This window comes from Macadamia integrifolia, unplaced genomic scaffold (assembly GCF_013358625.1).
Source record: "Macadamia integrifolia cultivar HAES 741 unplaced genomic scaffold, SCU_Mint_v3 scaffold2922, whole genome shotgun sequence".
Taxonomy (NCBI): Eukaryota; Viridiplantae; Streptophyta; class Magnoliopsida; order Proteales; family Proteaceae; genus Macadamia; species Macadamia integrifolia.
In genome coordinates, this window is record NW_024869061.1 from 23,794 (window position 1) to 36,870 (window position 13,077).

At 38.1% G+C, this 13,077-nt stretch overlaps 1 protein-coding gene across 4 annotated transcripts; it reads right to left on the reverse strand.

Moving 5' to 3' along the window:
• Window positions 1–3,166: 3,166 nt before the first annotated feature.
• On the reverse strand, window positions 3,167–12,857 carry LOC122067473 (beta-glucosidase 40-like). Of its 4 annotated transcripts, none has more exons than XM_042631322.1 (12): window positions 12,257–12,854; window positions 9,623–9,689; window positions 9,387–9,445; window positions 8,909–8,984; window positions 7,840–7,999; window positions 6,182–6,452; window positions 5,686–5,801; window positions 5,330–5,553; window positions 4,497–4,528; window positions 4,283–4,385; window positions 4,037–4,145; window positions 3,167–3,516 (listed from the first exon to the last, which is right to left on the reverse strand). In XM_042631322.1, the coding sequence occupies exons 1-12, from the start codon at window positions 12,404–12,406 to the stop codon at window positions 3,345–3,347; spliced, it is 1,539 nt and encodes a 512-aa protein (XP_042487256.1). In that variant the 5' UTR covers window positions 12,407–12,854; the 3' UTR covers window positions 3,167–3,344. The 4 variants fall into 4 exon arrangements, with proteins under 4 accessions (XP_042487256.1, XP_042487257.1, XP_042487260.1 ...); XM_042631323.1 differs by having other exon boundaries at window positions 6,182–6,437; window positions 12,257–12,850; XM_042631326.1 differs by lacking the exon at window positions 12,257–12,854 and adding an exon at window positions 10,195–10,237.
• Window positions 12,858–13,077: the final 220 nt, after the last annotated feature.

Here is a 13,077-nt window from a genome sequence, read left to right on the forward strand (position 1 = left end):
AGTATGTGGACATAATGGTAAAGCACCGGTCCAATGTCATGGGTTCTCGTGGTTTAAAGTTGAGCAAGCCCTTCGTATGAGAGAGACTAGGGACTGGTTAAAGACAATTGGCACATTTGTCTTTATTTGGTTCATGGCCCATTTGAAGCCATTGCAGTTTAAGACTTTGTTTTCTCATGAATTTTCATCATGGTTATTGAGATTCTCTTTCTAATGGTCCCAGCCTCGTTGCTTTTCTTACTGCATGGGGAGCTAAATGTGTTTTTGTCATCTTATGATATTCTTTTTAATATGTGTTGGTGATTTAGCATTGTTGGATTGTTTTTATATTATTTTAAGTATAAAAGTCATATTCTTAATCAATCACTATTATTGGAAACGATATGTTTTACTTGTCGATAATTTTGCTTTCTCTAAGGAAATGGTTATATTTTGTTTTTCAATAATTATACTTCTATAAATAAATGGTTTCTCACTTCTATTTTGTTGCTCATAATTCTTTGGCTCTAGATTTTCTATAGCCCTTCAAATCTTCTTGAGTCATCCTCTTTTTGTGGTAAAGTAGATAAAAGTGAATGATAATTATAGGGACTAAAAACCTCGTGTATATAATATCATCCTGACCCAAAATCCTAAATCACAATGAATTGGATCAGTATATTCCTAATCTGAATAATTAATTAAACCCATAATTTTTACCTGTCATACCCGTCTAGAGGCTTTTTATAACACTCGTACCCTAATCTGGTCCAATTTGAACTTTGTTAACAGATGATGCATTGAAGAGTGTTAGCACCAGTGACCTGTGGATAGCAACAATCTACTGTCTAGAAGGAAGGAATGACCCCTCTTGCTAGTGCAAACTTTGGCAGAACACCTGGAAAGGTTTCAGGCCTCTCAAGCCTTGGTGGTAAGTGTTTGAACACCCCTCTCACTTGACTCCCATGCATGGTACCCTAGGGAACCATACAAGGTTTTGGCAAAGGTGGTTGAAAACCAGCTAAGTATCGTAGCTGGTACTCTCCACCAGTAGCACCCACCGATTGGACAGTGACCTATCGGTGACCATCAATTGGTGGGTCTTAATAACATTCTTTGCACGTGAGACCCGTTATACGTGTTTTAACCTACTCTACTCTTATCCCCACATCACATGGGACCTACCCTCCTGATTTTCACACCTTGTGGGTCGAAGGTGGTGGGTCCACGTGGCATGGTCCCAAGGTTAAGCCAGTTTGGCCAAGTTCTACTTGTGGAGGGGTGGTCGAGCCACTCCCATGGGCTGCCGGGCTGCCACGTCCTCACTCGAAGACACATGGGGGCCTATTTCGAGGGCGATCTGCCTCAGGTAATTTTTTTTAAATAGTAATAAATATTTGGAGTCGTCACCTAAGATTAGGGCCTAGGACTCGGGATGTGGGCCCGATCCATCGGGATGAACCCGTGATTGACTGGGTTTGGTCCACTGTTAGTTAAAACGCATTTTAAGCGCGTTCGCGTTTTTTTGTCGTTTAAAACGCGTTTTGCCGTATGCTTCCATACAATACGGAAAAAAAGGGAAACGGCAAAAGAATCCGTTTTAAACGGCCGTTTTCAACGCGTATCTGTTTTTTAAGGGTAAAATAGGAATTTTATAAATTAAATTTAATGAAAAATCTACATTATGGCTACTTTGTTAGAAAATATACCTGACCTCGACCCCTGTTTCGGGTCAAGAGGGGACGGACCTCGACTAATGCTTCGGCGGCTCTGGTGAGGTTCTCTAGCTTAGACAGTACTGACCTCAGTTGTTTGCTCCTCTCCTCTGGGGAGGCCTTCAGTAGCTCTCCAAGCTTTTGCGCTCTCCTCAAGGGTGAGAGGTGGAGGAATTCTTCACCCCTCTTCCTCTCTTCTCTCTCTTTTTTTCTTTTTTCTCTTCTACTCTCTCTCTTCTCCCCTTTTTGGCCGTGCCTTGGTGTTTCTCCGTGTCTTTAATGGTGGAGAGGAAGACACTATTTATAGGTGTCAACCCCTCCCCCTTTCTGGACTCCCAAAAAAATTCATGAGCCTGCCACACCTCTTGAGCCATGAGATCAGGAGATAGTGTTTACGTAGATAGATCTAACCATAATGATGGAGAAGTTCCAAAAGCTACTATATAATGTTCTTGATTTTCTAATTTTTGTTTACTATATATTTCCGATTTCTCACATGCTGGCCGGAGCAAAACCTAAGATTTCCTCTTAATGGGATCTCAGATTGTAGGCCTACTAAATGGCTTTTCCTGAGGTTTTTTGGAAGACTTGTCTTTTCAAAATTTTATATTTTAATGTCTTCTCTCTAAGGTGATTTTATAAGATTTTTTGTAATTTTATTTTGATTATCTACAAAGGATTTCTTGCTGTTGTGTTTACTTATTTTTCATTGCATTTGTTTGTACATCTTGCTTTCATTCAATTGTTCAGTCATGCATAAGTAACCTTGTTTATATACAATGACCCCCAACCCTTGTTCATTTTCACATTTTTCATACTATATGAGAATGAATACTAGGGCTAGATACGTCAATTTATATTACCAGCATACTTGCCTTATATTCTGTATACTAACAATGCAGCGCAGTTGGATGCAGGTTTGTGAATTTAAACCTTACATTTTGGCCATATTTTACTTTCAATGCATGTGTGATTATGATGAGAAGTCCGATTTTTATAAGGAGAGCCGATGTGCCTAACCCCTTCCTCGGACCGCAACCTGGCACGAACTCTAACCTTGGTGAGACAGCTTGGATGGAGTTGCTTCAATTTCAATTTCACTTAGATGGGTCCTAGACCCTAATCTAGGTAACGACTACTATTCAATAGAGAGACTGAAGGTTTCTCGCCATTGAGGACCAGTTCCTAACAACATGCATGTTTTTGGATGAATATTTCCAATAGATGGCATAGTGGTTGGAGTTGAGGTTGAAGACATGAAGCACTCACTTTGTTAAGAATAAGTGCATCTTAGACAGACTGCGGAATAGGATTTTCCTGTGTTCCAAATAAGGCCCGTTCTTGATGCTACGATACAATTTCAGGATGAGAATGTGTATCAAATAGTGTTTTGGTTGCTCCAAACAATTTTTTTAGAGCCAGAACCCATTCTAAAAATGCATACAAAATATAGCCTATGTTTTCCAACCTCGGAATCCAAAATTCCACTACTTATTTATTTATTTATTTATTTGTTAGAAATTCCACTACCTTGAGTACTGAAGAGCAGGGGCGTAAAATGAGCCCCAAAAACCAGAGAGAACTCCGTATAACATGTATCCATTTTTTCAATCATTGAACAGTTAGTGAATTTCTACTATCATTGCAATCCTAAGAAGTCAAAAAACTTTTGAACCACTGAACAGAATTTTTGGGGTATCGCTTGAGATTGTCTTTGTAGTCCACAAAGTAAAGCCCAAACCTTGCTGTGTAGCCGGCAGCCCATTCCCAGTTATCTAGTAACGACCATACGAAATACCCTTTCACGTTACACCCATCTTCCCTGCATTAATCAGAAAAATATAATGTTACCGTCTTCTCCTCACCTGCAATGGGTTCTACAATTTGAAAGCAAATCAGGTTCATGCCAGGCCTAATACAACTGGACTGACTCAGGACCATAGATCCAAACATGTTAATTTCACTTACGGACAGAGGGTTCCTTAAAAGGTAGCATAGGTCCAACGCTTGCACAGGTCAATGGGAATGCCCTTGAAAGCATCAACAAGAATGATGGGATTTCCAAATTTTATGAGGGCTAGGGTGATCATTTCGTCCCCTTCTGTGTCTGGAACCAGGGGCCACGTGACCTTTCAGAAAATTTTTTTTTTTTGGGCCAATTAATTATAGTATGTATTAAAGAAAGGGGCAAGCTAATACTACAATGGCAAGAGGCAATTGTTGAGTCAACCCGGCAATCTAATCCAACAAAAAAAAAATCGGATTTCACATTTTGGTTTAGATTTTTTCTACTTTTAGGTTAAAATTGGGTTGGGTTCATTGCAAAATATAGGGATACATACTTGATAGAAGCTAGCAAGTTTGAAAGGTAGCCACTGTGATACTTGATCCTTTTGTCATCCTTTAGAGCATCTTTGATGGAGATGAATGGGTTGTTGGAGTCATCCATTCCTGTCAGACAACAACAATAGATTTACAATGGAAAAATTCCCTTTTAATTATTTTGTATGAAATTAAAGGTGACAGTTACACCAAAAATAAAATAAAATGTAAAAAATTATTATTATTATTATTTTTAGGACGATTACCATTTTCAGTGATAATGACTGGAGGATTCCCATATTTTTGCTTAATGTAATTCATCAAACTTCTAATCCCCTGAGGAAAAAAGTACAACCATATTGAAGATGCCTGCAATTCAACATGCAACCATGCATAATTAATCACAATAATTAACAAAATAGCAAGAGAAAATAAAATAAAATTCTCTGTAATTTCAATATTAATTTCCTTTTAAATTACCCTCTCTCCTATCGGTTTCGCAGATTTGAATGCTGAAAAGAAAAAGAAAAAGGAAATAAGAAATATTGTTAGCATGAACTTAATAATAATAATAATAATAAATTTGATTATTTAATCCAAAAATGGTGAACCCACGGATTAACCCCACCTACTTTTAGGACAAAATTTTCCGGCAACTGGAAATTTATAGCTAACAGTAATCCCATAAGCCGAAATGGAATAATCCCTTTCACCTATGGGCTCTCAAATAACTCTTTAGTTTTTCTTATTTTCCAAAATACATCTTTTAATTGGAACGGTATTCCATTTCAACACCTGCGATTGCGGGCAGCAGGAAAATTTTGTCCCATATTTTTACAAGAAAGAATAAAGTAATAGAAAAAAGGTGCATGTCCTTGAGCATGGCTCTTGCGTCTAGACACAAGCCCGAGTAAAATGACTGGCCTGCCCCTATGAAAGATAAAAATCCCACCCCCACTGATTCTCCACAAGTGTTCTCAGGATCCGGCTCTTCTCGTGAGCGTTGATCGCCTAGGTCGGCCCATAACTACCTGGGTGATCGACATGTGTCTAGGTGCCGATCTAATTTGGGCATAGTGCCTTCGTTCTAGTCAGTAAAAGCACAATCGTTGGATCAACTTCTAGACACATATCGATCGCTCAAATAATTACGACACGATCTAGGCGACCAGTGCTCAGAAGAGGATCCCAATCTGTGCTCTCATTAGCCCCTACAACGGTGCAGGAGTCATGCTCCTCGGATTGAAAATTCTCCCCCGTAAGTAATAAATAGCCACACAGAAAACAATTAGCAAAGATGGATAGAAACATACGAAGTGTAACTGCACCAGAATCCGCCAGAGTGTCATTCAAAAGAACACTAACTATATTAGTGGAATTAGCCTTTGCGTAGTAAGTTGTGTAGTGATTTATGCCGACAAAGTCCAAAGACCCTTTAACCAGAGCAGCCTGAGCTTTGGAAAATGTTGGCAACCTACTTCCTACTCTATTTCTCATTGAGCTTGGATAATCTCCCCAAAACAAGGGATCCATGAGCCTGTGTAATCACCAAATCAACAGAAGTTACACAGTACTCAACATTGGGTTACTTGATAAAATAATAGAAGTTAATAAAAACTATTGACAAACAATAAGAGTGGAGAAACAAGAATTGCAATTAATTAATTACCATCCGAGCTGAAAATCTTGAGCTCTTTGTGTTGCTTCAATATCTTCATTAGAGTTCGTCATAGGTTCGAACCAGATAACATCGAATGATATCCCAAGAGAGCCATGTTGTTTTGACTGCACTCACGATATAACGAGTTAAATCTTGTTGAGATTTGGGTAAAATTCATTCTTAAAAGTTGATTTTTCACCCACATCTACTCACTAAAAAAAAAAAATCATCTTTAAAAGTTAACACTTAAAAAGAGTATCCCTGAGAGATCTTCCTCAAGGGATATTTTCTTATTCTCAAAGATATACCAGAATTGTCACATCCCAACTCTAATACCACTTGTTGGGACTCAGGTAGTACTCTCTAATACCACTTGTTGGGCCATTAAGAAAAGGGTGCCCAAGTCTTTATAGTCTTCACATTCAAAGTGGGCTACTCACATCCGATGTGCAATTATTATTTTCCCATGGACCCCCAACGAATCTAGCTAGTAGCAGCCACTTACCTTGTATATTTTCTTATAAATGTCAAAAGCAGTTGCATGAGCAAGAAGAACATTGTGAGCAACCATGTAAGGCTCTGTTGCCGAGTTTCCACCTCTGCAAAATAGGTGAAGAAGGATGGAGCAACGACCAGGCGCCTGGAGGCCTACATCATACCCTTGGATTGCAAATGTATGAGGTTCATTAAAAGTGATCCAATGCTTCACCCGGTCCCCGAATTTCTCAAAGCATGTCTCTGCATAATTTGCAAAGTCTTTTCTATATATACAACAACTTCATTAATTTCAATCATTTAGAACCGTAATATATATTAAAAACAAGGGAAATTACAGCGCCACCCCCTAAGAGAATGCCACTATTAGAGAGACACCCCCTGTATAATACCAAATTATACTCAGACCCCCTGCCGTCAATCTCTATTAAGGGAGGAGTTAAAATGACTACTGTACCCTATTGGTTTAAACACATGTTTTTACCTAAGTCCTTCATCACCCCTACCTCCACTCACCTGCACTGTATGAATGCCACACTGATGGCTAGTTCAGAACATGTGGACATATTAAAAAAAGGAAAAAAGAATTTCTCCACCTTCTTTGCCCCTCCGACTTTGAGCTTTGTTATTTCGGTATAAATCGCAGATTCCTTTCCAGTACTTGTTCCCTCTCCCTCTCGCACATACACTCACTCACAAGCCTCGGATTTATCGAATTCCGCAGAAAAGAGGGAGGAAGTGAAAGAGGGAGAGGGAAAAAGAGAGAAGGAACACGCAAACTTGAATTCATTTCTTCCCCCTGAAAAGCATTGGAGATGGCGGAAGGAGCAACCAAAGTTTCTGTATGTTACTTTGAGAGAGAGAGAGAGAGAGAGAGAGATTTGGCCTTTTCGAGCTTGAAATTTTCCCATCAATGGAAGATTCGGGATTGAGGACAAGACAAGCCTTAATAATTTACATATTCAAGTTGGAATCAATCAATTGAGATATCTAATCAATAAAGATGTACCTATACAGTTTTATTATGAAACAAATAAAAATTCCAACTATAATAAATTCTCACATCATTAATGTGTCTTTATACCTTCCATATCCCTAGGACCATGAATTTCATGTTCAAGAAAAACTTTTACAGAGGAAGAACATATAAGAGAAGCTCAGATCAGGAAGACTAAAAAAGCACAGAGCATGGTGGGTTTTCAGTTTCTTTCTAAAAGAGAAAACCCAGATCAAGAAGAACTGAAGAAGCATAGAGCATGGTGGGTTTCAGTTTCTTTTGTGTTAGCAATTCATGGCAAGTCTCAGAGACTCTAAGCAGATGATCATGAGAAGCCGTGGTCTCCATTGAATTTGAAGAAGCTCCTTCATTAAAACTGGATTTTTTTTTTCAAACCTTTTCAAAGATTGAAAGGAGAAGAGGAAGAACGATTTGAGGAAGGAGGGTTAGATGGGTATATTAGGTACTTCACCTTTTGCACAGGCATTTTGGTTTTTAAAAAAATATACAGTAGCTGACATCATCATATAAGGTACATTTCGTAACAACGACTAACAGCACGTTGTCTGAGTATGATTTGGTATCATACAGGGGATGTCTCTCTAATAGTGGCATTCTTTAGGGGGTGGCACTGTAAATTATCCTAAAAACTAATAGAGAAATTGATTTACATGATTTGAGGGTTGAGCCATCCATTGTACTTGTCTACCAAAGCTTGAGGAAGATCCCAATGATAAAGAGTTACATATGGTTCAATTCCTTTGGCCAGTAAAGCATTTATTAGATTATTGTAGTGGTTAATTCCTGCTTGATTTACTTCTCCACTTCCATCTAATAAGAGAAAAACATAATTAGTATCAATGTTCATAATTTTTTATGTTTCAAATAAATTAAGAAAAATATTTCATTCTCTATGTTATAACAAGGTAATAAAAGTAAATTTCTCTATGTTATAAAAAGGTAATATAAGTAAATTAATTTAAGTACATAAAAAAATTCATTACCCAAAAAAAAAAAAAAAATACATAAAAAAATTGAGTTTAGAGTTGAGTAGAATTGCAATTTCAAACTTTAAAGTAATTAAGCTCAAAACTAACAACTACCGAGCAGTTGGTGAGATTATGGGGCACCCACACTCACCAGAAGGCTGGTCTCAAGTTCAAGTTTTCTAGATGTAACCTTTCCTCTCCTTACTTCTATAGTGTAACTAGGGTTGTAAATTTGGCCTTGATGGCCCGAACCCCCCTTGGCTTGTCCTGAGCCAGAACATGGCTTAGGTTAAGATTTCTAACCTTGAGGGGCAGGTTAAGGTTGAAAAACACTGACCCTAGGTTACGATTGGCTTGGGTTTGGGTTAAGGCTTAGGCCCAGCCCGACTCAATCCAACCAGGCCCTGATTTTAACCATGATTTACGTTATATAATTTAGGGTTATCACCCTGTTTTTTTATTTTGAATAATGGAATTTTGGTTATTGATTCTTATGGTTAGGTGTCCTGACCATTTATTATTGTGTTGTACTTCATAATTTTAATTGTGTATTGATCATTTGATCTTTTTTTTTCAATTGTTTTTATACATAGGACACATGGCAAAAAAAGGGTCAATCAATGTTAGCTGGACATTAGCAAAAATTACAGCCAACCCTCTTCCACCCCTAGGTGTAACCATCTTAAATTAAATTAAATTAAATTTAAAAAAAAAAAAAAAGGAAAGAATGGCTTGATGAGTTGTTGCTTACTAGGGAAAATCCGAGACCAAGAAATTGAGAAGCGATAGGCATCCATTCCCATGTCCTTCATAAGTTGTATATCTTCCTGCATTAAAAAGGCAATTAACATTTTGATTTTGTGGAAAATAAATATATTAATTAATTAATTAATTTGCGGTCTACAATCCTGAGTTAAATCGAAGGAATCAAATCAATATCCATGGAGTCCATATCGGCTTGGATTTACCCTTACTTTTTGTATAAAAAAAAAAAAAAGGGTTTTCTTTTGATGATTTTACCCTTAATCTAATACCTGATACCCGATCCAAGATCAGTCTGGTATTCATATCGGTCTCACCCGTACCAATACGATCAGGCCGATCTGATACTTGAAACCCTGCTCCTCAAGCCCAGAATCAAGACTTTTCCCTTTTATGAAATTGAGTTGCAGAGAGAGAGAGAGAAAAAGGGGGTGGGGGTGGGGGTGGGGTTGGGCGGGGAGACTCACGTTATAACGGTGGTACTGATCCACAGCGACATCGGCGTTACTAAAATCAAGAACCTTACCTGCGTCACAAAGGAGGCCACTTAGAAAGATACACCTATGTTTGAATAATGGGTTGAACTTTTCGGTTTAGGCAATTAGGCAATTAGGCAATTAGGCAATTAGGCCTGGGTTTGAAAAATAAAACCCCGGAGGCGAAGAGTGGAGAGTGGAGAGTGGAGAGTGGAATGAAACATTACCGAATGAATGGGAAAAAGTGTCCCAAATTGTTGGTCCCCTCGCATCCTCCTTCACGGCTCCTTCGTACTGCAAAACCGTACAATACCAAGGGAGAAAACTCATGGCGCAATTTGAGGGGGAAATGGAATATAATCTACAGTCATCTCTTAGAAGGTCACTAGATCATCTTAAGGTTAATCAACTTTAATATATTCTCAAAAGTAACCCCCTGATACTCCTTCACATGCATCTAAAGTCCCGCGAAGAAAGGGTAAATAATGATTGTTGGGATCGGTTTTTCTTGTTGAGTTAGCCCTAGCACACTAGTTAGTAGTCCTAGCATAGCGGCACTCCTAGCAGTCGGTAGTGGAAGGAACAGAGGAAGACAATCCGCTTGTCAAAGGCGAGGAAGGACGACAGATCAGACGCTGAGTAGATATCAGGGTCATTTGCCGAAAAAATTCCTCAACCATGGGTACGGTGGAAAATAATCTTCTGTTTTTCTCATCCCTGTTTTTCCTTGTTTTGCTACCTACAGAACACGACACATGGACAACTTTAAAACTAATGCACCGGATATAATAATCCTCACCCAATCTTGACCACTGGATCCTCTGTTGTCCACGTGTCATGTTCTGCAGGTAGCAAAACAAAGAAAAACATGGATGAGAAAAACAGAAGATTTTGATCCGAGTACGGTGGAACGGCGAGATCCAATGACCGACATGGCATTAAGATGTATGCCCATCTGATCTTGATCATCTGATACTTACCGCACGATCGCACGCGCAGCAGAGAATCATCGCCCCTCATCTGCCAAGTTTCTTCCTTCCGTATCAGGGTCAAGTGAAAAAATTGATAGTTAATATAAAGAAGCAAAACGTAACGTCATTGATCGAATTTTAGTTAAATGGCCAATCCAAACTTTTCTCTTAAAATTCAACAGTAAGAATGGTTAGATCATGACATGGCAATAATAAATGGTCCACTTATCGAAGAAAGACTTTTTGTTATATTAGAAAATTCATTTTTTCTTTTCTTTACATTTCCTCCCTACAGACGTAGATTGTAATCATTCAAATGGAATGAAAGGACACTGGTAGAGTCCCGAGGTGATTGGTCCATGCAAATGAAATGAAAAAAGGACATTTGCAAAGTCATAAACTGGACTTTAACAGTATGTTGGATTTCTCAATTTAATATGTAACAAAGGTTACGGGTGTCAATTCCAGTCCGCATCGGTACTCGGTAGGTAGGTCTGATCAAGCCTGACATATTTATGACCCAACATAGATTAACTTGATTAATAAACGTGTTGGGCTTTATAAGCAAGTAATACATGGTGCAGCCACTTAGCTTGACGAGTGCCTGACGGGTGCCCTATCGGCCTAACCCATTTACAAGCTTAACTTGAACCGACTCATTTAAACCCAACCTAACCCGATCCCTTTAATACTACTTGTATTTTTAAACTTTCTTTTAATACTATTTGTATTTAATACTAAGGCTATGTGATATGTACAGTTGAGATGATGGTGATTGTTATCTAAACATTCATCTTTTTCATGTATAGTTTAATTGATTTAAACTATCTAAGATTGGATTGTGTAGGCATAATTTATTGATTTGAGTTCCATTGGATTAAAGACTAAGTATTTTAGTAACTTAACTACTTCCATACTTGGATTAATCCATTTTAACTATGAGATCTTGTTTTGCTATATCCATCTTTGCCTCATTTTATTAGTATTCCTTTCAAACACATTTAAAAAATCAATTTTAAAGAAGACCCGTTTAAAACCCGTTTAAAACCCGTTTAAAGTTAAATAGGTCTATAACCCGATTAAAGTCCATTTATGACAGCCTGATTAAAGCCTAAGATCGACCGGCCTGATTATCAACCGTACCATACCCATGCTAACTAAGCTCGTCTAGCTAAATGAATGTTCATGATACAACCTTAGGACTTGGCCAAGCCCAATTAGGTCCAATTGAGATTGGCCCGACCCGACAGAATGGCACCCCTAATAAAGGTTCTTGGAAAAAGATGGTTAGTTGACAGTATGGTCCACACCAAGACACATGGAGGGTTGAAATGACCTCCCCATTTCATGAAAAGAAAAATAAACATCCCACTATGGTGCAGGACCACAGTGCCTTTTTCGAGAACCCTCTTCCAAAAGTTATTTAGACACATCAATCCTCATAAATCCTAATTAACCTCATCTCAAGAAATAAAAAGAAAAGAAAAATCAAAATCACTTTCTGTAAATTCAGATTTTTTTTCTTTTTTCTTTCATAACATAGCGGAAGAAGGATTAAAAAAAAATCTGTTTTCAAACTGATGAATCGTAGGTTTCCCTTTATTCACAGTAAAATATATCTGGTAATCTGGTTTTGTTACTTCCAGACTGGCTCTGCAAAACCACCATTTCCCATCCAAAGATCCAAAGATCCAAATAAGGTTTTCTGATTTACGGTACTCTTTTTCCATTGGAAAGAGAAGGAAAGGGGAAATATAAGAGAAACTCGGTTAAAAAGCAAGAGAAAAGTCGATGAATAAGAGAAACTCAGTTAAATAGTTAAGAAATTTGGAACGATTAGAATGAATGAAATGTGTGATACAGGAGAGGATGAAAAACAGAACTACTTACCTGGTAAGCTGAAGAAGCAGTCCCAAAAGCAAAACCCTCTGGAAAACTTGTCCTTCGAATCTCTGAAACCTGAGAACCACTCCTCTGGAACTCAAAACCCACCAGAACTAAAGCCCAAATAATGACATTTCGCATCATCATCATCATCATCGGTTTGAGAGGGAGAGAAAGAGATAGATCTACTAGAAGAGATAGGGTTGTTGATCCGAATATTATGGATTTATTATATAAGAAGATGACAAAGTGACAGACATAAAGAGAGAGAAGTCAGAATGCAATCAGTGCATGATGGGATGCTTTAAAATGGAATTGTTGAGAAAGAAACGAAGGTGGTGTTTGGCGGTGGTGGAGATGAGAATCGAAAATGTATGGGCTTTCTTTTCAACGTATTCAGACTAGAGGGAGGATTTGCTTTTGGGGTACTTTTCAATATCAGGGTACAACTTGTGGAGGCCAACTTCCCGTGCTCTAACAGATTCCTTGAACAACGATGATGATGCCTTGGACATCGTTGAACAATTGAAGCTCAAGCCCATTTTCTCGTTAACTGTTCATCTCACGGTATAGACTGATACGATTTGCTTAATTGTGAATCCATATTAGGTTCATGTAGGAGAATAATTTTGTATGGTCTTTTGGTCTTTGAATTTAGAATTTATTCTCTCGTTATATTTAATGAATTCTAAATCCATAGACTAGAAATATATGAGATTATTCTCATACATAGACTTGATCCAGTCTTCTTAATTGTCGTGATTCTATGGAATGTGAATTCAAGTTTAGATCCCCAGAACAACGTGAATGTATGCTTGAGGTGACCA